Source organism: Camarhynchus parvulus, chromosome 15 (assembly GCF_901933205.1).
Source record: "Camarhynchus parvulus chromosome 15, STF_HiC, whole genome shotgun sequence".
Taxonomy (NCBI): Eukaryota; Metazoa; Chordata; class Aves; order Passeriformes; family Thraupidae; genus Camarhynchus; species Camarhynchus parvulus.
The window spans coordinates 11,935,372-11,960,888 of record NC_044585.1 but is presented as its reverse complement, the minus strand read 5'-3'; the positions used below and the strand labels follow the sequence as shown (position 1 = coordinate 11,960,888).

The 25,517-nt window shown below is 47.5% G+C and overlaps 1 protein-coding gene across 1 annotated transcript; it reads left to right on the top strand.

Annotated features, from left to right (window-relative positions):
• The first annotated feature begins 12,510 nt into the window (after nucleotides 1–12,510).
• Nucleotides 12,511–25,052, top strand: CCDC92 (coiled-coil domain containing 92). The gene is made up of 4 exons (XM_030958927.1): nucleotides 12,511–12,605; nucleotides 23,127–23,263; nucleotides 23,553–23,594; nucleotides 24,133–25,052. The coding sequence occupies exons 2-4, from the start codon at nucleotides 23,134–23,136 to the stop codon at nucleotides 24,906–24,908; spliced, it is 948 nt and encodes a 315-aa protein (XP_030814787.1). The 5' UTR covers nucleotides 12,511–12,605; nucleotides 23,127–23,133; the 3' UTR covers nucleotides 24,909–25,052.
• Nucleotides 25,053–25,517: the final 465 nt, after the last annotated feature.

Sequence of the window (25,517 nt, the reverse complement as noted above, 5' to 3'; positions counted from 1 at the left end):
GTCTTCACTTGCTCTATCTAAGTAAAAAGATGGGTAAATCAATAGGTATAGATAGGTTAAAGGATGAAGGAGTGGGGGAGCAATTTGGGGTGATTGCTGGCCCAAGTCAAGTTGGAGAGGGAGGGAAATTGCATTGAGCTGCACCAATTTACACCTTCCAAGATACTGACTTTCTGTGACCATGAAACATTTCTCACTACAGAACTGTCTGCTGGGGTTTAGTGTGCAGTTAAATGAAAATTCACAAGATGCAATTCAAGCAAAAGTTACAGATTGATGTCTCAGCTTCTGAGAGTCCAAAAAAGTGAACTTGAGCATATGTAACTTCAGTGACTAACCTAATCTTCCCCTCTTGCTGAGAAGATTCACATAGCAACAGTGAAAGGGGCTTTCTTCAATTTGCTTTATCCTGTGTGTATTTAAGATAACCCTTTTTTTTCCAGAATTTCATTTAGCTACTCATACTACAAACACAAGGACAGATGGTCACCAGATCAAACTTAATCAGCATTCTGTATGCTGGATTTTGAGCTTAGAAATTCATCTGGTTCTAGTAAAGCACAGTCTGAAACCTGCCTGATGTTTAACTTAACCACAGAATTGTATTAAATTTCTAAGCCTCCCCATCCTCACAGGAGATTGAGATGGGAACCATCAGGCAGTTTTTAAAAGGGGTTGATTAGTAGTTTAATTATCAGAGATATCTGCTCTATTACCAGTGTCTCGCTGGAGAAGAGCATTTTTAATGGGAGGCTGAAGCCCAGTCTTACCCCGTTGTGCCTTCTTGGAATTCATGACAGGACTAAATCCAGCCCTGGAGCCAGGGGATGCAGTTTTGTTTACATCCCCTTACACCACACTGAATTCAAGGCCTGGACCTTGGCAGTGCACCCTCGGTCAAGGCAATTTGAATTCTTTTCCCATGGCTTCTTCTCATTCCTCCTTTCATCAGGCTCTTCCCCTCTCTGCCTCTCTCTGTTGTTAGTTGCTGGGCTGAGCTCCACATGAGTGTCCCCATCCCAAGGAGCTGATGTTACACAGGCTCCCCCAGGGAAGGGCTGTCGGGCTCTCCATGCCCAAGAGCCCACGGTGTCCAGGCACCTCAGGAGCCACAGCAAAGCCTCCTTCTCCTCTAGTCAAGTCAGGATTGATGACCCTGTGTCCTTAAATCCTCTGTCCTTCAGGTGTGGTGCCCTTTTTGCCCTCTCTGAGATCCCTCTGCTGTTTCACCCCTCGTGCCACAGCCTGTCAGAGGTGAGTGCAGCCCTGCATCCAACTCTGCCGCCTTTATGTGCAGAACTGTGGCATGGGGCTGCCTGGCTGGAGCCCAAACCCCACTCCAAATGGCACAGAGGTGACAGCCATCTGTGTCTTTCTCACGTTTGGTTTCATTGTTTTAGGATCAAATCCAACCACTGCAACCTACAGTAACTCTAGACTTTTCAAAGCTTTCCATAGAGCACGATCTGTGGTTACACCATGGAGAAGCAAACCTGGGAAAAAACTTGTTGGACTGGCTCAGAGGTATTTTAGTTAGTGCAGAGGGCTCCCAGTGGTGAAACCAGCACTCCCAGAGCGTGAATGAACAGAGGGTGTTTCATTCTGTGCACGTTGGACAATTCTCTCCTCACTGGGCATTATGGTTGCACTGGGCAGGTCGCTCTCGAGATGCATTTCCATTGCCACATAATAAATAGAAATACTCCTTATGAGACACTCGTGGATGGAAGGCATCTAGTGGTTACTAAAGGTTATTCTGATGATGTATATTCAAACCCCTCCTGTTTGGCATTAATTAGCACAATGTTCTATTTTGCAATTTCCCAGCACAGACAGATCCAGATTCCTGCTAGGAATTGGAAATGGCATCATCCCCCACCCACTCCTCCACCCAAACCAGACTGCACTGATACAATCCCTCCCTCCCTCCCGTGAACACCCCCAGCCCCATGGCAGGGACATGCAGGGGCTTGCAGGATATAAGATTTATTTTCATTACAAAACCTAGACATTCTTTCCAAGAGGCTGGGATCTTCAGGAAGGTCTCTCCCATGGATCCCAAAAGCCCAGTGCCATTAGCTGGGGGCAGTCAGAAGCTCCAGGTTTGGCATGTGAACTGGGGTATTTCTAATGTCCAGGCTGAAGATTGCTGGTTGCAGGAAGGTGATGCCCTCAGGAGCTCCAACCCCTCAGGAACTAATGGAAGTTTACAACTCACACACTGAGTTAAACCCTTCATGTCACAGCACTGGGAGGAACTGCTATAAACCATTCCCTTTTGTGTTTCCCATTTCTCTGAGCTTGGTTGCTCCAAGCCTTCCTAATGCAAACACTAAGACAAATGTGCAGGAGGTACTGTGGGAGATGGATTCTGCCCTTGCCAAAGTCCAAGAGAGAAGGGAATGCTTGCACATTTTCTACCTATTTTATCTCTGCTGGGTGTCTGAAAACCATTTTCTACCATCCCCAAGCTGCAGGGATAATTAGATGCTGTACCAACCAAACTGCCAAAAGATGAGAACTTGTGTGTTTCAATATTGCATGGAACATGGCTTAAAATAGCTAAGCAGATCCTGTAATTAGGAAAGTACCAACTAACACTCATCCTCCTCTGCTTGAGGCATGCCACCTTCGGGATGTTCATCCCACCTCCAGGGTGTTCTGAGCTCCTTGCACTGCCCGGGCAGTGCTTTTCCCACTTTGGTGCATCCTCCAGTGCAAAGGGACTTTTTTGCTTCTTTCTCATGCGTGGTTCTATCTTGCCTCGTGTAAGGACCATTGGCCTCTGAGCTCTGATGCTGGAGCTGATTCTTCTGCATTGTTCTCCTGACCTGTGACTGATGGGGCATTGTGGAGCACCCACAGGGTGCAGTTACAGTCCTGCAGCCCTTGTACCCACCATGGGGGACAGCCACTGGATTCTGCCCCAGTGTCACCATCCCTGTGGCACTGGAGCACAGAGCAGCTCTGCCTTTGCCAGCACCACAGTCCCTGCACGCTCTCCCAGTGCTGGAGCAGCCAAACTCACATGCACCAGTTCATTTTGGGTTTTATGCCTCCAGCTTCCCTCCAGATAAATGTATTTTTTTAACTCAGGAATACATTCGTTCCAAGTCGGATGCCAACCGCTCCCAGTGCCAAGAAGATGCAGCGCTCCTTCTGCTCGCTCTGTTTTCCTGTGAACTTTATCAGTTTTTCCTTGTTTCTCTGTGACCTTTGGAGCCCATTCAAAGTCATCTGCCTCTTGCTTTGATTTTGTTTCAGTCCAGAGCAGGTTGCCAGCTGATTTGCTGCCTGTTTTAACACATCGCCAGCAAATCACCACCTCTTCATATTGTTCAGTCAGTCATCAAATCCAGGCTTGCCAGCTCCTTTTGTTAATGGGCTAGGAGGGATTGTTACATCTACTGATGGGACCAGAAAGCTGCTTAATTACAGCTAACAAATCTTTAAAGCCTTATGTAGGACTTTTACAGCCACTGAGGGGTCTGGCCTCTGTTATGGACCCAAGGTCCACCTGGATGTTGGCTGTGCCTCATCTTTCCCCTGGTTAGCCAGGCACTTCAGCTGCCACATGCACTGGTTCTACTGAAAATGTGTCCCTGAAGGTGTTGCACAGAGATTTGGCTTGTGCTGATTCTGGGATGGAGACAGTTTTAATTGTTGAGCCCGGTGGGACCTCCTGGGTGCTCTCCCACAGCTGATCCCAGTTACAGCCAGGGATCAGTGGGAGGTGAAGGAGCCCCAAGGCTTGTAGCTGTGGTTATTCCTGCCAGAGCCCAGGTGGACATGGGAGCCCCCAGTGAGGTGCAGAGTCCACAGGCCGTGTCCAGGCTCAGCTCCAGCACCACACAGCCCACACAGCGCTGCTGCCATGCCTGGAAGGTTCCATGTTATCCAGGTATTCCTCAGGAGAGCTGTATGGAGGCCCCATTTGTGGTGAAAGGCAGCAGTACTTTCTCCAAGACTTAGGTATGTTTCTCTGCACATTTCTCTGTATTCCTTTTCCAGTTCCAGGTATTTTGCTCAATGGCTCATTGAAGACCAAGATTTCCTTTGTGGGCCAGGAGTAAAATCCATATTTCTCTCCAATACAGAGGACAGTCAAAAGGAAAGGGGTAGCCAGTTGACCAAAACCCAAGCCCATCCAGGCACCATGGGCATCTCCCACAGCACCACTCAGGAACTGAGGTACTGATTTATTTCTTGAGCACAGACGTGGTGTACATAGCTTTAAATGATTCTGTCTTCATTTTCTGTGTATGGGTCCCAGGCCCCTAAAGAAGGGGGATTTAGAGAGATGAGTGCTCACTGATGAGATGTAACTTGGATGAGTTTACATAACGCAGTGGGTGTAGCACTTTCAAAGGTCGCTGCCCACTTCTTTCGCTCTTCCCTGAGGTGTAACTTTCACTCCTCCTCCGAGTCCATCCCGTGCTGTCCCGATGCCCGTGCGCGGCTGATCCCGATCCACTCCCCGACCCGTTCCCGAATAATTCCCGAACTATTCCTAAATAATTCCTGATCCATTCCCGAACTATTCCTAAATAATTCCTGGCCCATTCCCGAACTATTCCTAAATAATTCCTGATCCATTCCCACCTTTGCCCGCACCCGGCGCGGTGCGCGGGCGGCGGGGGCCCTCTGCTGGCCGCGGGCGGAACTGCGGCGCTCGGGGATGGGATCGGGGACGCGCTCGGGGATGTTGGTGACCCGAGCTGGCTTTAAAGAGGGACAATAAACCAACCGTAAGAGCTGGGAACCTCCAGCGTGGACAAAGGAAGGGGTCACGGTCTCTGTGCCTGCAGGCTCAGGGCAGGGTGCAGCCCTTCTCTTCACCGTGCAGGGGAAGGAACCCTCAGTAGCTCCCTGGTACAGCCCAGGTAAGGCCTGAGGCAGGGACTGGAAGGGAACAGCAGGATGAGAGGGGCAGACTGGAGGTACCCAGGGCACATTCATCAGCACAAAACACGTTTGGGGCAGTGCCTGCAGAAAGGACGTAAGAGCAGGGGCCAGAATCCAGCATACGTTTGTTCCCCGTGTTTCCGAAATAATCCCTTAGAGATCAACGGGGTTTCACATTTTCCCCCATCTGTTCTTAATCTGTTTGCCCGACAGATGCCAAACCACCATACCCTGCATGCAAAAACACAAAACAAAAAACAAAGCTTTATATCTTCCCTGGTTTTATTCACAAACATTCCCCGGAGCCCGGCGCTGTTCGTGCCCCAGGGAGGAACCAGCCCCAGGGACAGATCTGCTGTCAGCAGGGGCTCACAGCCGGCCCAGAGTGTCTGCTCAGGGCACAGACTGTCTCCGAGGGAGCAGCTTTGAGTTTATGCAAACCCGATGACTCCAGTTGGTGATTATCTGCTGCTGGCATCCCTCTGCTGCCAAGGAGCCTCTACCAACATCCCTGCCCTGCTGTTCCAGGCACTGCAGATTTGTACAGCCTGAGGCAGTCCCAGCCGGGCAGGAGGTGGGCAGAGAGAAGGGAGCTGCCTTGCTAAAGGTCACAGAGCGGGAGGAAAACCAGCACCCTGAACCCTGCAGAGGCTCCAGACAATTTGACAAGCAGCCACTCATCCAGTGTTATCTCAGAGTCCCTCCCGGCCAAATCTGTTGAGGACGTGAGCAACAGCATTTTAATGCCACCCATAAATAGTTTATTTAAGGCTGAGACTTGGTGACTACAGCACTGTCATTATCAGTGCCTGGAATGAACCATCTCTGATAATAAATAATCCAGGATAACTCCCAACATCAAAAATGCTTCTGTCCTAAGTTGCTCCCATCTTCATCCTATCAATCAGAAGGTCTGAGTGTTTGCAACAGCTCATACAGTAAATTGACTTTAGCTTTCTTCTTTCCAAATACTGAAACCGGCTCTTTCCAGGGCACTGCCATGTAATTTACAGCTCTATCACCACCTCCTTAATAGCTGCCAAGTTCTTTGGAGTCCTTTGAAAGTGAACATAATAAAAAGATACGAGCTGAGACTGACCATGGGTTTCAAGTCTGCAGGTCTCTACGTGCCTTTTTTGGGTTCTTTCAGCAAGCTGATGGAAACCAATTCTGTATCTTTAAGGCAAGATGAAAAGATTTTAGAATTCCCCTGACTAGTGAGAACAGAGAATTGATACAGCTCTACAGCAGCCAAATGCCAGCACATCTCTACATCTCAGCTTCACCATTAGTCTCAGCTAAGGGATGGAAGGGAGAGATTTCCTCTTTGTGTATCATTTGCTTAATCAATCTGAAACACAACCCTGCAGTCTGAAAACAGGTCTGAAGCAGTGACAGTTAAACAGCTGTGCAATTTGTCTGTTGCCCCAAGAACAGAATATTTAGATAAGGTTTGGCTGAGCAAAAAAGAAGGCTGGGAAAAGATTTAGCAGCTCTAACAGGAGAGGGAAAATGGCTCTGTCTTGGGCTGTTAGCGTCACAGCAAGCCCTGCTTTGTTCAAGCACTGCTTCTCACCAGCCCAAGTCTATGTTAATTTAATAAATTAAAACCTCCTGTGCCTCGCCACTTTGGCAAAGGTAGGATTTGGGGTGAAGGAGATCTGCATTGCTTACCCTGCGTGTTTTGCCAGTATCCCCCAACTCCCTGAAATGTCAAGAGAAAGATCAACAGAGTGAAATGTAATCTCAAAGAGAAACGCGATATTTTTTTTTAATGTCCTCACAGCAGCAATCATAATAAAAATACAAACCTGAGGTTTGTAAAAAATCTAGCTATAAAACCACAGACATCTTTACAACTCCCAGATACCCAAAGCTCCCCGGCAGCAAGAAAAAACCCTCCCAGACACAAGGAGCAAAACTCTAACTGGGGACCAGGCCTAATTGTTTTACAGGCTGAAAAAAAAAAAAATTAAAAAACCACACATGACACCAATTTGCAGGTCATTACCAGCCACCGTCAGGGAAGATAAAATAAATTCCCCTTCTTTTCCCTCACCTAGAGACCACGGAGCAGCTGAGTTGTGGGGAGGTGGAGTGCTGTGCTTACAGGCACTACGTGGTTTGGGTTTATAAGGCGAGCTCAGATCTTTGTGCTGTTTCCTGGTCATTAAAAGCCCTTTTTAAAAGACAGATTACAGGCATCTGTACTTCCCGAGCGAACAGCGAGCATATTCTGTTCCACAGGAATAGAGATCATCTCTCAAAATGTGAGGCAGGCCCTCAGGCGATGTAGCTCAGCTTCCCAGTGTGCTCTGGCAGGTTATTTAATATTTCCATGCCTTGAATCTCAGCAAAAAGGAATCCTATATTTAGGTATTTTCCAGACTTAATACTCCTATGATTTCTCCCAGTCTTTGTCCAACCAGATTGTAAGTTCTCTTCCCATGGGCACTGCTTATTTTGAGGAGGTGATGGAGGGCTGTGCAAGGTGATCAGACTGAGCAATGATGAGAAATTATTCAGAGGGAAGAAAAAAATTCAGTGTAGGCCGTGTTTAAAACATCCCGAGTAAACAGCCTCAGCCTAGTACTGCACAACTGTACTGCCCAGCTGTCAAGTCACATTGCAGTCGGTTTCTTGATGCTGATAATTTAATGATTCTTTGGCCCAAGGGTACATCTCCCACTGCGAATCCGTTTCTCCAGAGCGGCTCTATCGCTGACCTGAAAGGCAGCAATGATGGTCTGTGTGTAAATGTGTGTGACGAGCGCTAATGCACGGTAATGGCCACAGCACGTCCAGGGGGCTGGCAGCACCGACAGGCGGCGGGATCGGCGTTTGGCTCCCTGGGAACACAGAGGTCAGGGCTTGTTTCATGATGATCATTGATGGAATACAGTAGGCAGAGCCTGAGCACACACATCTGAACCTGTCAGTGATTGCTTGCAGACTGCAGGCTGCATTTCCTCTTTTTTGGGTTTTGTTTTTTTTTTTTTTGGTTTGGTTTGGGGTTTTTTGTGAAAGTCTTAAAATGTAGATTTTGCCGGTTTTCTTTTGCCTGAGAAAAAAATGTTTGTTCTTCTCCTGTTATGTCTAGGCTATTTGCTATTTTTTCCTTTGTGGACTAATTGTCTAAGTTTAGCAGAACAGCTTTTTGAAAGCTGTTCTGGGCCTTAATTACACCCGTTCTGATTGGAAGGAGAACCTTTACTCCAGGTTTCTGAGAAAGGCCCATGATATAATTGAAAGGTGGGAACTGCTTTTGCCCTTGTTTGTACAGTCGCAGAATTCTGGCTAATGGCCATCTCATGAATTAATGCTGAAAAAATAATGGATTTACTAAGAGTCTGGTTGGTAAAGTGGAGATAAGGGAGCTGAGTAAGGGGCTGACGCCTTCTCCCAGCCAGCAAATGTAGCAATGTTTTACGATCAGGGAGCAGGTCAATTCACTTGCACATTTAATGGATGAGATAAGGGCAGCTTGCACTAAATTAGCTTTCTGGGCAATATATGATCCAAGGGATGCAAAACCCTGCTGGCTGCCTGCTGCTGAGGGAGCCAAAGCAAAGCTATTTGCAGATGATGCTGTCTCCCACTAGAAACAACTGCTGGTGCTCTGAGCACCCGGCTGGAAAGCCGTGACCCCAGGGCGGTGCAGGCCAGTGGGGCACAGCTGGGACACAGCTGGGACACAGCTGGCCAGGCTCTGCTCAGCACCATCTCCCTGCTGGGGAGCCGGGCTGCAGCTGAGCCGCAGGAAGGATGTGTGTGCTGAGCCTCCCTCCGTGCACAGCTCACAGCAGCTCCCACCTTCTGCTCCTCCTGCCCCAGACGTCAGCCTGGATTAGGCATTTCCTGGATCCTGACCTGCTTTCTCCTCCTCCTCCTCCTCCTCAGGAGGTGTCTGGGCATCAGGTTCAGCACTTGCCATCAGATGTTCCTTGTTCTGCAGCAGGAAGTATCCTCTGGTACCAGGAGCCCCCGGCCCAAGTGTTGTGCAAACAGAGGAAAAACAATAACTAAAACCAGTCTCTGCCTTAAGGAGCTGACAGCATCTCCCTTATTCCTCCCAGCTTCTGTAAATAAATCCTTGGTAATGTCCCTGGTTTTTGGAGGACGATAAAAGGACCTGTCGTCACTCCCTGCACAGACTTTTCCTGCCATTCACTGAGCTTTCCACTCCCTCTCCCACGCAGGGAGAAGTTTGTTAAAAATTAATTCTCATCTGATGACTGCTAATTATCTTAGAGGCCGTTGGTAATGAGCAGCAAAGGGACCAAAGGCAGCGCTCAGGAAGAGCCCTGCGGGAGGAATGCTGGCTTGGATGGTGCCACTGAGGGGGTCAGGCAGGGAGGATTTAACTGATGCTCCTCCACCAGGATGTCTAGCAGCAGAGGTACAAAATAACATCCACTGTTTGGGGTCTCTCTCTATATATATTTGGTTCTGATTTTTAAAATCTTCCCTTTTGAGATGGGGAGGGATCACATCACCCACCCGATTTCAATATTTTGGTTGAGTTTCATCCTGGCTGTTCTTCCCCACCGAGCTCTGGGAAAGGCTCTGCACAATCCCTTCCCCTTGCCCTCCCTCTCCTGGTGCTGCCTGGGCAGGGAACTCATCCCACAGCCTGTGAGCTCCTGCTCTCACTGGGGGACAGACAGAGGGACAGACAGAGGGACGGACACAGGGACAGCCACACCAGCGAGCTGCCCCCCTTCCCGGCGGGGTGAATGGGGAGCTAATCCCGGATTCTCATCTCAGCCACGCTGATCTAATTAATAGTAACTCTTTTGGCTTTAGAGGGTGGAGGGTGCCTGGATTTAGATCTGCATTACCGGAATCAAAACCAGGCCAGCTGTGCTTGTTGATGTTAGAGATGCACAGCAAAGAGAAACAACATCCGTGTGCAGGACACAGGAGAGGTGATTAAACCTTCCTGCTTCCAGCTCTGCTGCTCTCCCCTCTCCCTGGAACCTCTGCTTTTTAAAAAAGAAAGCAAGAAAAAGAACAATTAGGAGAGAGGCACCTGGAAAGCAGAGAGCCAGCAAGAAGCTCCACAGACCACTGCACATCAGGACAAAGCTTTTGTGATCTCTGATTTTGGGGGAGCACAAACATTGTGAGATTTTACTGTAAAATGCTCATATCTGAGAGCCTGCTGTTTGCACCTTGGTGGATTGGGGATTTGAATTTCTGGCTATGTCCAAAGTTCAGGGGTTGCAGTGGGGGTCAGAACTTGCTCCAGTTATAGTAACTGTTTTATACTGCACTCCCCTCTTCAGGATTGTTAAAGAATTTTGCAGACATTAATGACACATCAGTACCATGCTCTTGTTGCATTTTGAACATGAAGAAACTGGGGCAGCTCAGTGCTGCTCACCGGGAGAGGGGCAGAGCAGCCTTTCAAGGGATGACAAATTGGGGTGACAAATTTCAGGCTGGAACTTCTGAGAACTGAAAATTTCAGACAAACCAGGAGCACATGGAAAAAATGCTCAGGGACTATTTCAGTTTTATTTCTGAATGAATGTATTTTTATCCCTTGGTTTCCAACAGGTTTTCCTTACATGGAGTACAGGTACATATTTCTGTTCTATAAATGTCACATCTTAAGGCCTGTTAATAAAACAGCCTTCTTTGGAACAACACAGATGGGGGTTTTCCTTCATTTGTGTTCAGTTATTAGGGATCCATATTGAATTTAACATCCTTCTGTCTTCCCTGCCAGGATGAGTCAGATGGCAATTGCATTTCTCTTTTGGCACAGGTTCTAACTGAATCATTTTCCCAGACTAGGTTGTCACCTAACTGGATCCTAAATTAAGAGCCCGTGTTTTATATAAAAAGCTGGATGGGTAAAATGGAAGGGCCCTCCTGCACTGCTGCTGGCAGAGCTAAATCTCCTCCTGTACCAGGCTTTTCACTCCTAAACACCCATTTAAAACTGGTCATCCTTGGTTGTAGCTTTGACTAAGGACTAATGAATTTTCTTTAAAATATTTCCCTCTAGGCTATGTTTTCCCTGGCTTTAGGAGCTGCAAGGTGCAAAGTACATAAAGATCCATCCTCTGTGTTCTCACACACAACAGAATCACCTTGAAGGTAGGTAGAGCCAGAGTCAGCAGCTTGATGCTGAATTTGATTTTAGTGAAGCTGTGAAATACTTCTCTGTGCTGTGTATAGTGCATCTTTTGGCTAAGAAAATTATCTTTCATTTCTAGAAACTTTCTTGGCCTTTTCTATTGGTTGCTTCAAAAAGCCAAGCTTCTGTCTCTTTATTTTGAAGCCCCTTATTATGAAGTATTTTATTTCCATTACAGACATAGCAAAGACACTGCATCCATAAATGCTTATGTGCATCTGCCAGAGATAGAATCACAGGCCAGTGGCTGTGCCAAATCTTCACCATTGATTTGTAGAGAAAATGCAGAGAATGTCCAACCATGCAGGGCTGCACACCCAGAGCCTACCCTCCTGTTGGACAGCTGAAGGTCACATTTATTCATATATTAATGCAGAAATGACAGTGCAGAGCAGGACAGGCTGCAGGAATTCCAACCCCACAGCTCCCCTGGGGCTCTGCTGCAGCTGTGCTTGTTTCAGTGGGCTTGGGGGAAACTCACACACATAGCACAAACACCCCCAAAGTCCAGGTAGGCTGTTTGCCACACATGCACACACGTGTTGCCATGATGCTTTGCAGCACACACCACAACTGCTGCTCACAGATGTGTTTCCACCCCCTCATCCTTCACACCGACACACATGTGCACACACACTGCTCCCAACACACGGACACACCTGGTGCACCTCTGTCCTCACTTCAGCTGGGGAGCTCAGTCATTCACAGTGCTGGGTTCTGGATTTGGAACGAGAATGGTGTTGATAACACACTCTTTTGGTGTTTGTTAAGCTCTGTTTATCCTAAGTCAAGGGCTCTTTTTTTCTGTTTTGTGTATCGTGCTTTGCCAGTGAGGAGGTTTGCGAAAGAAACTGGGAGGGAGCAAAGCTGGCACAGATGACCTGAACTGGCCAAGGGGATATTCCACAGCACAGAACATAATGCCCAGTGGCCTGACTGGGGGAGTCACACCGGGGGAGCTGATCTGGGTTTGGGGAGGGTCAGTCTGACATCAATCAGCTGGAGATGAGCAATTGTGCAACCATTTGTTTTGGGTGTTTTTCCTTTCCCTTTTCATTATCATTATTATCTATAATTATTATTCTATTGCACTTTATTTTCAATTACTGAACTCTTCTTATCTCAACCTACAAGCTTTACTTTAGATTCTCCTCCCCATTCCACCGGAGGGGGGTGGGGGGGGAAGAAGAGAGGGGCGAGTTGCGTGGGGCTTCATTTCCAGCTGGGCTTAAACCAGGACAGCGTCTGCGGGGAATGCACATCCCGTCCTTTCGCACACTCCCACACACCTGGTGCCCTTCCTCCTCCTCCTCCTCCTCCTCCTCTCCCAGGTGCGCGCTCCCGTGCGCGCGCACGCCCCGCCCCTCCCCTCGCGCGGGCGGGCGGGGCCGCGCTGTCCCCCCGTTGCCACAGCGACGGGCCCGGTGCCGCAGCCGCACCTGCGCCTGCGCCGCCGCCCCCGGTGCCGGTGCCGCCGCCGGTCAGTGCCGGCCCGCGGGGCACCCGCGGTCTTCGGGCGGGGCGAGCGGCGGACCCGGCTGGGGCCGAGCAGGTGAGGGGCCGGGCTGGGCTGGGCTGGGCTGGGCGGCGGCTGAGGCGCGGGGGCTGCGGCGCGCTGCGCCCTGCGCCCCGGCCCGCTCTGAGGGGGCGTCAGCGGCATCGCGACCCCCGGGGCCGGGTGGGGAGCGGGGTGGCGGCATCGCTGCTGGGGCCTCTTCCCGCCTCACACGAACCCGCCGCCCGCCGAGGGACCCTCCCGTGGGGGCGGGCGGGGCTGTGGGGGCGCGCCCGCGGCCGCGGTGGGCGGCGGAGCGGCCGCGGCCCCGTGCCTGCGGCGGGTGGAGGAGCCGCGCCTCGGCTGGGCGGAGACAGCCTGGCGAGGGGCCGCGATCAGCCTCCCAGGGCCGGGCCGAGCCCCCGAGAACCGGGCAGAGCCCCCCAGGGCCGGTCGCAGCACCCCCGAGGGCCGAGCACAGCCCTCCCCGGGAGCCGGGCAGAGCTCCCCGAGGGCCGAGCAGAGCCCTCCGGGCCGCTCGCAGCCCCCAGGGCCGGTCACGGCCCCCGAGGGCCGGGCAGAGCCCCCCGGGCCGGGGCGGCCGTTGCGGGGCAGCGAACAGCGCGGCGGGTGCGCGCAGGGCGGCTCCGGGCCGGGCGCTGGCGCTGGACCAAAGCGCTTGCTGAGCGCATCCAGGGCCCTTCTCTGGTCACTGGGGCACGGGGGCTGAAGGTACTGCCCTGCTTCCCGGTGTGCCCCCCTTGTCTTTCCGTTTGTGTCGGTTCGGGGGCAAGGACGTGTCGGTATTTCTGTTCGGGATGTGCCCCAGACAGAGCCCAGGAGAGCGGCCGCCCATCGCTGCACCGCCCGCACCCACCGGGGCAGGCTTTACACCGCATCCTTCGCAGGCGCCTTTTGCATCGCACCTTTTCACTTTACAAAGTGTCGTTTTCATGAGCAGCACAGGGCCTGCGAAGGGCTAGACGGGTGGATTGTGTTTATTTTGGAGTGGGTAGGGAATAACTGAGAGGAGGAGGTTTTTCCTTTGGAGGAGAACGCCTGTCGTCTGTGGATCTGGCAGCAGAGAAGTGCAGGGCGTCTTCAGACATGGAGATGCTTCCAGATGCAGTTTCCCTACGCAGGACATGGGGTGGGAGAGCAAGGAGGAAGGAGGGGCCCTTCCTGCCCTGGACGGCAGTGGAATGCACCTGAACACACCTTATTAAATTGAGTAAAGCTAAGACACTGAAGGTAAATGTGAACAGAGAAGCTGAGGCAGCCCTGGGGGTGGAATTGTCTGTTTTGATCTGCATTGCAGGTGCATAGGAAGCATCCAGGGTACTTGTTGGCTTTACTTAGATGGTAAGATGCTTACGCTTAAAAAGCTGTATTGAGCTTTTGCAATATCATTATACTCCTTAATTAAAAAATAAAAGACAAATGGATGTGACTGTAAATACTGTGCCTTTTCCCGTATAATTTGCTCATTAGTGAATGCAATTCTGTAGTGCATTATTATGACTGAGCCTCTGGGAGACTGACATTTATGCTTTTAAACTGCACATCGCTTTTTGGTTTGACAATTTAAAGCAAGTGCTTTATACACGGATAATGGCTGACTTGTAATATTGTTGGTTTTTCAAGCTCTTGGTTGTACTGAGGCTCCAACAGTCATTTTTAGTAAAACAAAGATAGGAAGGTCATAATAGAGGGAAGTATCAGCTGCTTAAGTGGAAAGAAAGAATATTGGCTAAACTGATGCTAACCACTTGTTTTCATCCTCTTGTTGTACTTCTGTTTAATATATCTGTAAAGTTTCCTCCCTCATCCCCTTAGAAAAGACAAAGCTCTCATGACCAATCCAGATACTCTAAGTCGTTTCCAGTCCAGTAGTTCTTACAAACCGTAGAACAGCAATAATTTAATTTCTTACCATTGTTTTCCTTTATATCAGATTTCAGATACAGCTGCGTACTTTCACGGCTTTAAAATTCTTTTTTAAATGTGTTTTGTTACAAAAATCCCACTGTTCCTTAGCGTGCCCTACTTCAAGAGGCTGTAGGTGTTAAGGGCGATATGTTTGTTCATCCAGATCTACCACATTAGTCAGTCCTTTAACTGCAGGAGGCAGAACACAAACTCCCCGGTGCTGTTAGGGCAGAATGTGGATCGTAATGTAAAGTAAAATAAAATATTTATTCACCATTGTAAACAGCATAATAGAGGGAGGACAGTTTTAATTTTTCGGTGTCTCATTTCTGTTCTGTGGCTTAAAAAATAAGAGTTTTAAGTAGCAAAACTGAAGGATTGTTTTCATAATGGATAAAAAGATTATATATTAATCATTTTACTCAAGTTCATGTTTAACTTCATTTCTTCATTTTGCACAGTAAAGTTTAAAAAAGGTAGCAAGTTGTAGTTTATTGAGAGAACAGGCATCTTCATCTTTCTGAAGATTTATAATGCTGAAGAATTCTTTTGTTGACAAGATAATTTCTATGCATATTTATGTGTCAGTTAGTAACTAAAAGTGATGGGTTTAGTTGAGTAGCACTTTACTGAAAATTCAGCAGTCAAATAAATCAAGGAGCGGCAAAGCTGAGTGTGTGAAATAGCTTTTTCTTATTGCTGGTTTGGGAAGCACAGCCAGCAAAGGGAACATTTACAAGTGTTGGTGTTGAAGAAGGACAGGTGCCCAGCACACAGGGACACGAGGGGCTGTGACAGTCCCAGAGCCCAGACACTGCTCTGCTGTTCTGCCAGGGGCTGCTGCAATGGGCCAGTTGTGGAACCAGGACCAGCCCCCCAGGGCCTGCCTGGGGTGAGGTGGGAGGGTGCCCTTCGTTCGGGCACAGCCCTTACCAGCAGGGCTCTGCTGAGACAGACCCTCTGCTCCCTTCTTGTGCACAAATCCAATATTCATCTGAACAGCACATGAAGATGGCAAATGGTTCATTGAGTGGAGCAGAGTGGGAATGTCAACCCCTTGGTTAGCCCCTGCTGTCCCTCACCTCTGTTCCATCCCCTTCCCCTGTCTGGCTGTAGTGTCATCAATGAATGTGGGCCTGATTCATCTCTGTGCTCATTTTTAAGTGATGTAAAAAATATCTTCCTCTAAACCAGGATGTCCAGCAGTGTGATAATGAGTGTTAGTCTATCTCCATGTGAGCAGAGAATTATTTTGTTTAATAATGTTTTGCCATTATCTACCAGCTCATTTCTCCTGGTGTTGTTAAAGACTGAGTACTATGAATAGGAACAATAATTTATTTACTACTAGATGTTAGAAGCATGACAAAATATTGCTGAAACTGATGTTTTCAGAGTATTGGAGCTTCTGCAAGCTGTTCGTTTGAGTGGTTTTAAATAATCGTTGAAAAAAGATTTTTCTTTGGACTGTGATTTCTTTCCTGCTATTGGGGAACATGTTTGTTCTCATTTTGCTCCAAGAAAACCTTTGGTTTGTATTTAAAATGTTAAAATATGTTGCTGCTCTTTTGTTTTAATTATTTGATTGAGAGAATAGGGTTTAAAATCAGTGTTATTTTAAAACAGTGCTGGACTGACTGAAAGCTGTTACATGTCATGGCTTCTCCGTGAACAGAATGGTGGCTGTCTCCAGAAAGGCTGAAAACACGCCAGGGAGCAGTGGCTGCCTGTAATCCGAGTCGGTGCCCGGAGGGAGGGCACAAAAGGCACGGCAGATCGCCTTTCTGTGGAGCAGAGGTGTGGAGCTCGGGAAGAGCCCATCTGAGAGGAGAAGCCGTGGGAATGATGTCAGAACCAGCAGGTTCCCTTTGTAATAGAAGTGTGTCTGCTTGTTTCCTGTCCAGCCCCAGGAAAGCTCGGTTTAAGCTGTGTGGCTTTATTGTCTCAGTTTGAGATACCTGGGTTATGTAAGGGAGGGTATGAAGCACGTCTGTTTGGGATCCTTTGGCATCCTATTTAACACCAAAAAAATCTTGCTTAAGAAAGATTGGACATAGGTCATCACCACTACCAGATTTCCTTCATCAGCAGCTCTCAAAACCTTTAGCAAAGTGGGGACCAATTTTTGTGTGTTTGATCGTAGCTGCTGTTCTAAAATAATAAAAATCGATGCCTTATGAAACAGAATGCATTAGAGAAAAGCATCTCCTCAGCCTGTTACATTTGCCTGGAAATAGTTGTGCAGTTCTGTAGAGTTGCTTTGCAATAGCTGCTCTCTGTAAATGATCTCTCAGGAAAGATTTAGCTTCCTCTAAGGCTTCAGTGCCTTCTGCCATGTTTCACAAATATCCCTGGTAACCTCTGAAAATCATAATTTCTGTAGGAGCTCAAGCTCAGGCGAGTGCCTGGAGCTGGCACTGCTGCAGGAAGCAGTTCTGCCTGTACCACCCCCTGACCTGCTTACAGATTCTATTTTTTATTTTTATTTTTTTTCACCTTCCCCAGGCATCTACAGTGCTGCACAGTGAACCCGCCACCTGAAAACAGCCAGTGGGAAAATGGGTTTGTTTTCAGCCACACCAGTTCCCTGACCTGGTTCACTGAATGACCAGGAAGGTGATTCTGGAGCATTTCAGGAATGCAGCACTAAATTCCTGCTCAGTGTATGTGAGTGGGATGGGTGAGACGAAGTCATGGCTGGGCTGGCTGGTGAAATGGTCTCATGTCTGTGTGGTGATGGATTTTTGTCGAGTTTGGGAGCAGGAAAAAGCCCAGCCAAGCTGGTTATGTGAAACCGGTGTAGTAATTCTTTTGGTTGGTGTTTCAGCAGGCTTCAGAAAGGGCAAATTTTTATATTGCACAAATACATTTTCTTCAATTTCTGGTGCAATTCTCACATTCTTGATCATAGAAGGCAATAAATTAAGAGAGGGCCCTGTTCATAAGTGAGTATGTGATCTGTGAAAAAAGCCCATGACTATTCCATAGCATAGTGTTATTTCTAAGCATGAACTTGGAGTTATTCTTAACAGATCCTTGTACCAAAACCACCCACAGCCCACCTTACTAACTTAAGTCCTGATTCAGCTTTAACTGAAGCAGGAGAACTTTCTTAATGACTTTGGAAAAAAATAGAATGAGGCTCAGGTTTATGTGTAACATTGATACTGTGTTAGTCTGGGAGAATTGAATATTAATTTTCTTGTCATTCTTCTGACAAAAGAAGTTGGTTTACTAGAAAGACTAACGTGTCTTTGCAATTTTGTGACTGCCTGGTTGTGATTGGGCTGCAGTTTGAATTCTGTGGCTTTGCTGGAGTTTATATTAAAATAACAAATTGTTTTATCCTCAGAATGAAAGGCTGAATAAAATAGAAGAGCCATTCTTTAGGAGTGTGTGCTAGAGAGCAGAAGAGAAGCAACCTGTTCCTTTACCTGTGATGTAATCTTGCTTGTGAGGGCTTTCATTGTCACTTCATCATTGTTAAAGGGGTTCTTTTGAAGTAGTCAGTGTCATTTAGGTAATGCTTTCTTTGTCTCCCTAAAATGAATTAGGCTTAAATTGGGTAATTTTCAAAGCTTCCTGCCAGAGTAGGCTGTTTGTTCCTGACAGCTGTACAGCCATAGCTTTGCACACCCTGGTATTGGTCATAATAACTGTGTCAGTATGAAATGCCACTGCAGGACCATTTGATTTGGTTCTCTAATAGTCTCTGTCACAGTAGAGACTTTAACATCTGATTCCTTTTAATCTCTTCCCTTGTGACAGCTCTGGGGTTGATGGTCTCAAGGACAGAGAAAACACCATGTGAACTATTCCTGTCAGTGCTCCTGACTCCAGGTAGACAGTCAGACGCCGAGGCAGTCAGTGAGTTCTGTGTAAAAGTACCAGCTGGTTCCTTTGGAGCATCCAGAATTGAATCATTGCTACCTGGGTGGTTCCACACAATTATTCTTCCCGCTGCCATACCAGCTGCTGTAGGAGTAATAAAAAATCATCTTCTTACTAAAATGCTGAATTGTGTGCTTGCAGGACATTCAGAGGTTAACTGTAAAGAGTTTACACAGCCTCTGATCAGAAAATGATGGGAAAGTCAGGCAGAGAAACCACCGAGTAAAATAGCATCAAAAGCAGTAGAAATGGAAAAGGAGCTGAGAAAGTGAAATCATGTCCTTCCTCTGGGAGCACAGTGGCACAGTTCCTTCTTCCCCTCCATTTTCTCTGGGAAAGAACTACTAATTTTGCTTGGTTTAAAACACACAAATGAAAAGATGAGAACAAGTTAGTGGGTCACCAATGATGTGTAAGCATTGTTACATTGGAATGCAGAAGGCTGAGGATAGAGGTGTTGCTGCAAGAGGTGTTACTGATAAGGGAGCACGGGAGGAGGGGAGGGATGGCCCGAGGTGGATGTGCAGGCTGAGTGGATTGTCTGAAGAGCACTGGACTAGTTGATCTGGCTTAATCTGATACATGGATGGATGAGGGGTGAGCAGAAATTTGGAACTGGAGCAGTTTGTCACTGAGTTGTGTTACTGCTGGATCTGCTTCAGGAGAGGTGTAGTGGTGTGATGGAATCAGTTTGTGGGGGACTTAAATGTCCAAGCAGAAGGAGAGCAAAGCCCTTGAGTTGGCTGTGGAGGCTGCAGGGTCTCCTTTGTTATGTCCTTTGAAAGGAGCTGAGCAGACACTTTGGGGATGGCATTATGTCTCGGAGATGGAGAGCTGATCTAAGCAAAGAACAACAAAGTGACTGTCAGTAATTTCAGCATTAGAGCTGTGTTTGGTCAGTTCAGTGACAATCTTTAAAATGGGGTCTGGCTAAAACTTTGGAGGTTCTTACAAGAGGTATCCATTGTCCTTACTTAGTTCTTGAAATTGTATTTTGTATAGCAAAAATATGACATTTTGGCAGCTTTTGTTACATTTTGATGGAGCACTGGCCAGTGAGCAGTCAATGTCTGCCCATACATATTTCAAGGCTATGAGTTGGCAGGGAGCTAAAACAGCTTCTCAGGTGATAGTCACCCCATCCACGTAAAAGGAGGTTATTGTGTTCTGTTGAGTGGATACCAAACAGGAATGAAAATGTTAAATCACTGTTGTTTGGGCTTCATTCCATCCTTTGGACTTGTGTCTAAGGTCAGAGATTAGCATCTCCCTCCTCCTATCTTGCAGCAGGGCATAGAGATGCTCTGATTTTGTGCAAAGGCATCTGATACGCAGCCAGATGCTTGTTGCCTTGAAACATTTTGAACTCTCTCCAAATGCTTAAGATCCAAAAAGGCCTGGAGCCTGCACATCCTCTGCAAGGCAAGATGTGACTGTTAAAATGCTAGTGACTGTTTATGGTGAGTATGTCATTAAGTTGCATTTTGAAAGCTCCTGTTTGATATTTTTTCCTTTTCCATATAAGATTTTGTGTGTGTGTATTCCCTTTTGAAGAGAACGTGCACTTGTAAAGAGACAACAGTTCCTTTTTAAGGTGAGCTTGCAGGAATGATAATTGAAGTTACCTTCTTTGCTTTACTGGAAGATGATGGCTTAGGAAGGTGTAGTCATGATTAAAGTCTTGTATTTAACATTCCCAAGGGAATTCTGTTTGACTCATTCCATTTGCTCCTCCTTGGCTATATTCTAGAGAAATTGTGAATCCATCGTTTGGAGGAGTTGAAGCTCAATCTCTGAGCTATGTGTAGCTATATATGACATTTGGTGTTGTGGTGGTCCTGAGAAATGAGAAATTGTGGATGTTTGAAGGGTGGAATGCATTGCACAATCCACACAAAGCCTCTGTCACTGACAGGTTGGACATTTGGTGTTCAGGGCGTTTCCTGCTGCCAAAGAGGAGGAAGAGGAGGGGTGTCACCTCACCATCACCCCCGGACACTGCAGTGTCCCTTCAGTGTTCTGTCATCCTTCCCAAATGCTGTGCACGTTCCCAGGGGACTTTGCCAAGCTCTGCATTGCACAGTTCTGTCTGTGTAAGAACATAGCAAACTTTTCTTGTTTGTTTGTTTATTTGTTTGTTTGTTTGGAGACAAAGGGCAAGGGGGAAAAACCATAGTGACAGAACTTTGTGCTGTGTATGCAGTCACAGCGTTCTTCCCAGCACTGGTGTCATTTATCTGCCAGCATCCAGCCAGAGCCTGGTAGATTTGGGAGCTTTTGCACAATTTCCATGGTGGGAGGTGTGTTCTTCTGGGCTGTAAAGGGAATCAGAGAGGACAGCAGACACCCAGGCTGCTCTGAGGGGGAGAAGCACAGAAAGGCTGCAGAGGGTTGTGGGAAACTCCCTAGTGCAGAGGGGCTGCAGCTAAAACTCATTGTGGGTTGATTTAATTGATCTCACTGATTAACTTACTGCTGCTGCAGGGATGATGCTGCTCTGGTGCTGGTAGTTCTTATTTTCTTCCTAAGCCTGTAACTCGCCTCTGATTATATTTGTTTTCTTCAGAGCAGGTAATCCTGGTGTGATCTTTCAGATGCAGAAGATCAAAGTGAAAAGGCAATTGAGGAGATTAATAGTGAGAGCCTTGTTCTGGGGTTTTTTTGAACATTTAGGAAACTAGTTTTTAATGAACATGTTTATTTGCAAGGACTGAGCTATGAGCAGTTACTGTCTGTTGCTGGTGATGAAATATTTTCCTATTCAGGCAAGTATTTTCCTGTTCAGGTTACAGTTACAGGTGTAAAGCCACCATTAATACCTATTGTAAGAACAGAAGCTCTGGGCTATTGTGTGGAGGCTTTTCTTTCACCTACTTCTATGACAGCTTAGGGTTTCTTTTGGGAAATACATTCCTCGATTAAGGATCCCCTCTGAGCCTCAGTGTGCTGCACAGTCAGAGCTCCAGCTGTGGCTTTATCCTGCTGTCATGCTCCGTCGGTCAGAGCAGGATGAGCACTGAAGGAATGGGATGATTCAGTAAAGCTCCTGTCTGTCTGATGTCAGCTTTGCAAGCCAGAGGATGTCACTTTGAAAATGTATCACAGCTGAAATATCCTCACTCCTCAGAATTAATGGTGCTCCACAGTAATTGCTGTGACTGTGTAGTGCCCCTTCCATCAGCCCTCCAGCACTGTGGCTGTGAGGAACCACTAGTGTGGCAATGATGGGGTGTTGCAAAATTTGTTTAACCACCCTAGAAGTCTCTTTTTAGAATGTGTTTGGTCCATAATTTTTGCTTCTTTGCTACCAATGGTGATTTTAAAATGACAAAGCACAGTTGGCGCCACTACCCACATTCCTGAGCGCTGAACTTAATCCTTGATCCCTGTTACAAGGTAACCAGGCTGTTTGGCTCCTGCACAGAAGTGGATTTCTTAACATCTTTCACACCTTCGTTTTATTTTTTTAACAACCAAATATTTGTTTCTGTAGGCATAATTCAGTAGAAGATGAAGTCAGTTCAGGTCGCCGATGAAATCAAGAGGGCTCTGTGTGTGTGATTTCTACACCACATCCCCAGGTGCTTTAGTGCGTCACCAAGATGCAGGAGCACCAAGTCTGGTGTTCTTTGGGGGAATAAAAGTATAAAATTAAACACAGGGCTGTGATATGTTTAGGAATAACAAAAGTGTGTCACTTGCTCTGAGCTTATGCTCTACCAATTTTAAACTGGTAGAAAAAAATTCTTGCCATAAGACTCCATACCAAAGAGTCCCAATGGATAACACTTGCCGTGCTAAGGCAAACCCTTGGACACTGTGTGTGGTCCCATAATTGCAGGCATGGTTGCAGTGCCACTGCAGGTGGTTGTCCAGGCAACAGGAGTTCTGACTCTTCACTTATCCTTGTAACCTAATTACTGTAATGGTTTCTGCACATAAAACAGAATTTAGCCTTTTCTACTGGCAGCACAGGGGTCTTCAAGGATGTCTGTCAGCATCATTCTGTTAACTGTGTTTATCTTTGGGTGTGAGCCCTGCTGTAGCCAAGGCTTACTTTGACAAGGCTGTTCTGTAAGGGAAGCCCAGTGGTGGAACAGGTTTCCATGTACTCATAACCTGAGCAAGAAAAATCTGTGTTTTCTCTTTGAGTGAAGCATTATCGTTGTTTTGCTCCGTGTAATTGGGCCCAGTGTTGAGGAAACCCAAGAGCAGCCAGAGCTTCCCTTGTGCCAGTGCCCACATCTCAGTTTGGGCACCGGTGGCAGCCACATCCATGGCAGTGCCACCAGCCTGGCTGTGCTCACACCCCTGCTTTCCCTTTTTGCTTAGAGCTGCTGCATTTTAGTGCTTGCTCCCTTGTTCTTGCCAAGGATTTTACCAACCCCTGTGTCCCTGGGGGTAAGGGAAACGTTCAGCAAGACGGGCACAGTAGCCCATTCCTCAGAACTCTGCTTTTAACTTGTAACAGGATTAATGACTTAGACTGTCTGAAGTTAATCCTTTAAATGTGTTAACTCCAAACAAATGAGTTCCCTGCTCCTGCCTACAGTATAATTAGACTTTTGATGAACTTTGAGCGCTTGTAATCGAAATAGTCCTAAAGCAGAAAAACCTTTTGTGGCATTTGATGATCACACATCAATCAATGCACTAACAGTAGAATTCAGCTATTCCTGCTGATCCTGGCTGCAGAGGAAGGATCCCAATATGTGCAAGGTAACTCACCATCACAATTCCATGTCTGTTCCCTGGCAGGGTCAAGATGGCCACCTCAACCCTGGAGAACCAGCTGCAGAGTGCCCAGAAGAACCTGCTGTTCCTGCAGCGGGAGCACACCAACACCCTGAAGGGGCTGCACGCGGAGCTGCGCCGCCTGCAGCAGCGCTGCACAGGTACCCCTTCCGGGGGGGTGCTGCCCAGGGTGGACTTAGGGTCTGCAGTTTGTATCTCACGGCAAACTGGCTGATCAAAGCCAAGTTTTTTCATTTGTTCTTTAAAAAGCTGATAGTTCAGTTGTTATACATATTTGCTAATTTGCAGTGAATCTCCTATTCTTGCTTTGGGCAGTGGGAAGAGTTAATTCTGTATTGATTGAAAACTGTCATTGTAAATCTGCTCACCAAGTGATGTATGGGCTCCATGATGATGTTCTAACAAAAATAAACAACTTTTTTTCCTCAGATTTAACCTATGAGCTGACTGTAAAGAGTTCAGATTCATCAGGTAAGGAACACATGGCTTTTTTTGTTTAATGTTCAATTTTATTTTTTTCTCAATGTTTGTATTTTCTTTTCTACTCTCCAGACTTATTTATTTATGAAGTAAATGTCAAAAATTCTTTCCCAAGGTCACACAGGAAATCTGTGAAAGATCCAGGAATAGCACCTGGAACTGCTGACTCCACTAGACAGTTCCCTGCTTGCTATATGGGAACACAGAACACCAATTTTAGGGGCAGAAGAGTGAGACTATTTTTAAAACTTAGCTGAGCTGGTGCTGTAATTAACCACAAAGCTTTTATATTTATATATGTGTGTTTGTATACACTAGGTCCTAGTTATTTTATATGTTTTGTGTTAACAACAGGTAAAGAGCAGGAATAAAATAATTCCCTGAGGTTAACCTGGATCAGGGATGGTGTGGGATGATTGAATTTTGTCTTTTGGATTCCTCTCAGGGATGGCAAGAGGAGCCCTTGTGTACTGCTTTACATAATGGTTGTTGTTAATTTGAAACACTTCTGCTTCTCCTGTTCTTCTAGAAAGTGGTGGTTCAAGAAGTGATGAACTCAAAAGTAAATGCAAAGATCTTGAAGCTCAACTGAAAATCAAAGAAGCTGAAAACACTGAATTGTTGAAAGAACTTGAACAAAAGAACGCGATGATAATGGTGCTGGAAAACACTATTAAAGAAAGAGAAAAGAAGTATTTGGAAGAGTTAAAAATGAAAAGCCATAAGCTCAATATGTTGTCCAGTGAACTGGAGCAGAGAGCGAGCACGATTGCCTACCTGACCTCTCAGCTGCACGCGGCCAAGAAGAAGCTGATGAGTGCCAGCGGGACTTCGGAGGGGACCCCCTCTGGCAGCCCCGTGCTGTCCAGCTACAAACCGTCCCCTCCCAAGGACAAACTGCCCGAGACGCCGCGGCGCAGGATGAAGAAGAGCCTGTCCACGCCGCTGAACCCCGAGTTCGAAGAGGCCTACAGAATAGGCTCGGAGAGCCGCAAGCTGGTGCTGCGAGAGCCCGTGGATGCCATGCCCGATCCCACGCCCTTCCTGCTGGCCAGGGAGACGGCAGAGGTGCATCTGATCAAGGAGAGGCCGTTGGTGATCCCACCGATCCCCTCGGATCGCGCGCCCGGTGAGTCGCACAGCCCCGCCCGCGAGAAGCCGCACAAGGCGCACGTCGGGGTCGCTCATCGCATCCACCACGCCGCGCCCGCACAGCCCCCGCAGGAGGTGGAGACCCTGGCAGTGGATCAGGTCCATGGAAGCAAAGTGGTCAGAAAGCACTCGGGGACAGACAGAACTGTCTGAGAGCACCACGCAAGCGCTGTTCTGTGCTGGTTATGCACTGTGAGCCTGTAGGGTAAATAGCACCTGCGGTGAAGTTTCTTTTGATGCCCCATGCATGCCAAACTCCTCCCGGGTACATCATTAATACATTTTGCTCTAACGAAACCTCCTAGGACTGTGTTCATATGGCAAGGTATATAACCACTCCATGCTGTGGCCAAATCAGGGGGACCTGACCGCTTGCTTCCAAGTGCTGCTCCATTTAGTGTAACTGCACGTGTGGGCAAAGGCACGGGCTGCGTTAGTGAGCATTCTTAGAGAGAACACCCCTCCCTCACACTGCAGCCACACGTGTTGGCTGGAAATGTTTGACCTGGCAGGGGGTCTCTTGTCTCCACTGCGTGTGTGAGCAGTCCAGAGCCATCACTGACCTCTGCCACAGCCACAGCAGCACTGAAAGTTGGGCACGTGTACATTCACTTTAATGACCTAAGGACGCCCCCAGAGCCCCAGCAAGCACTACTTGATTAATCCTAAATACTTTGGTTTGTGGCTTTAAGTAAAATATGGGTGGGGGAAGCATCATTTAAAGGGTTAAAAACCCTCATAGAAAGAGTATGAACACTGGGT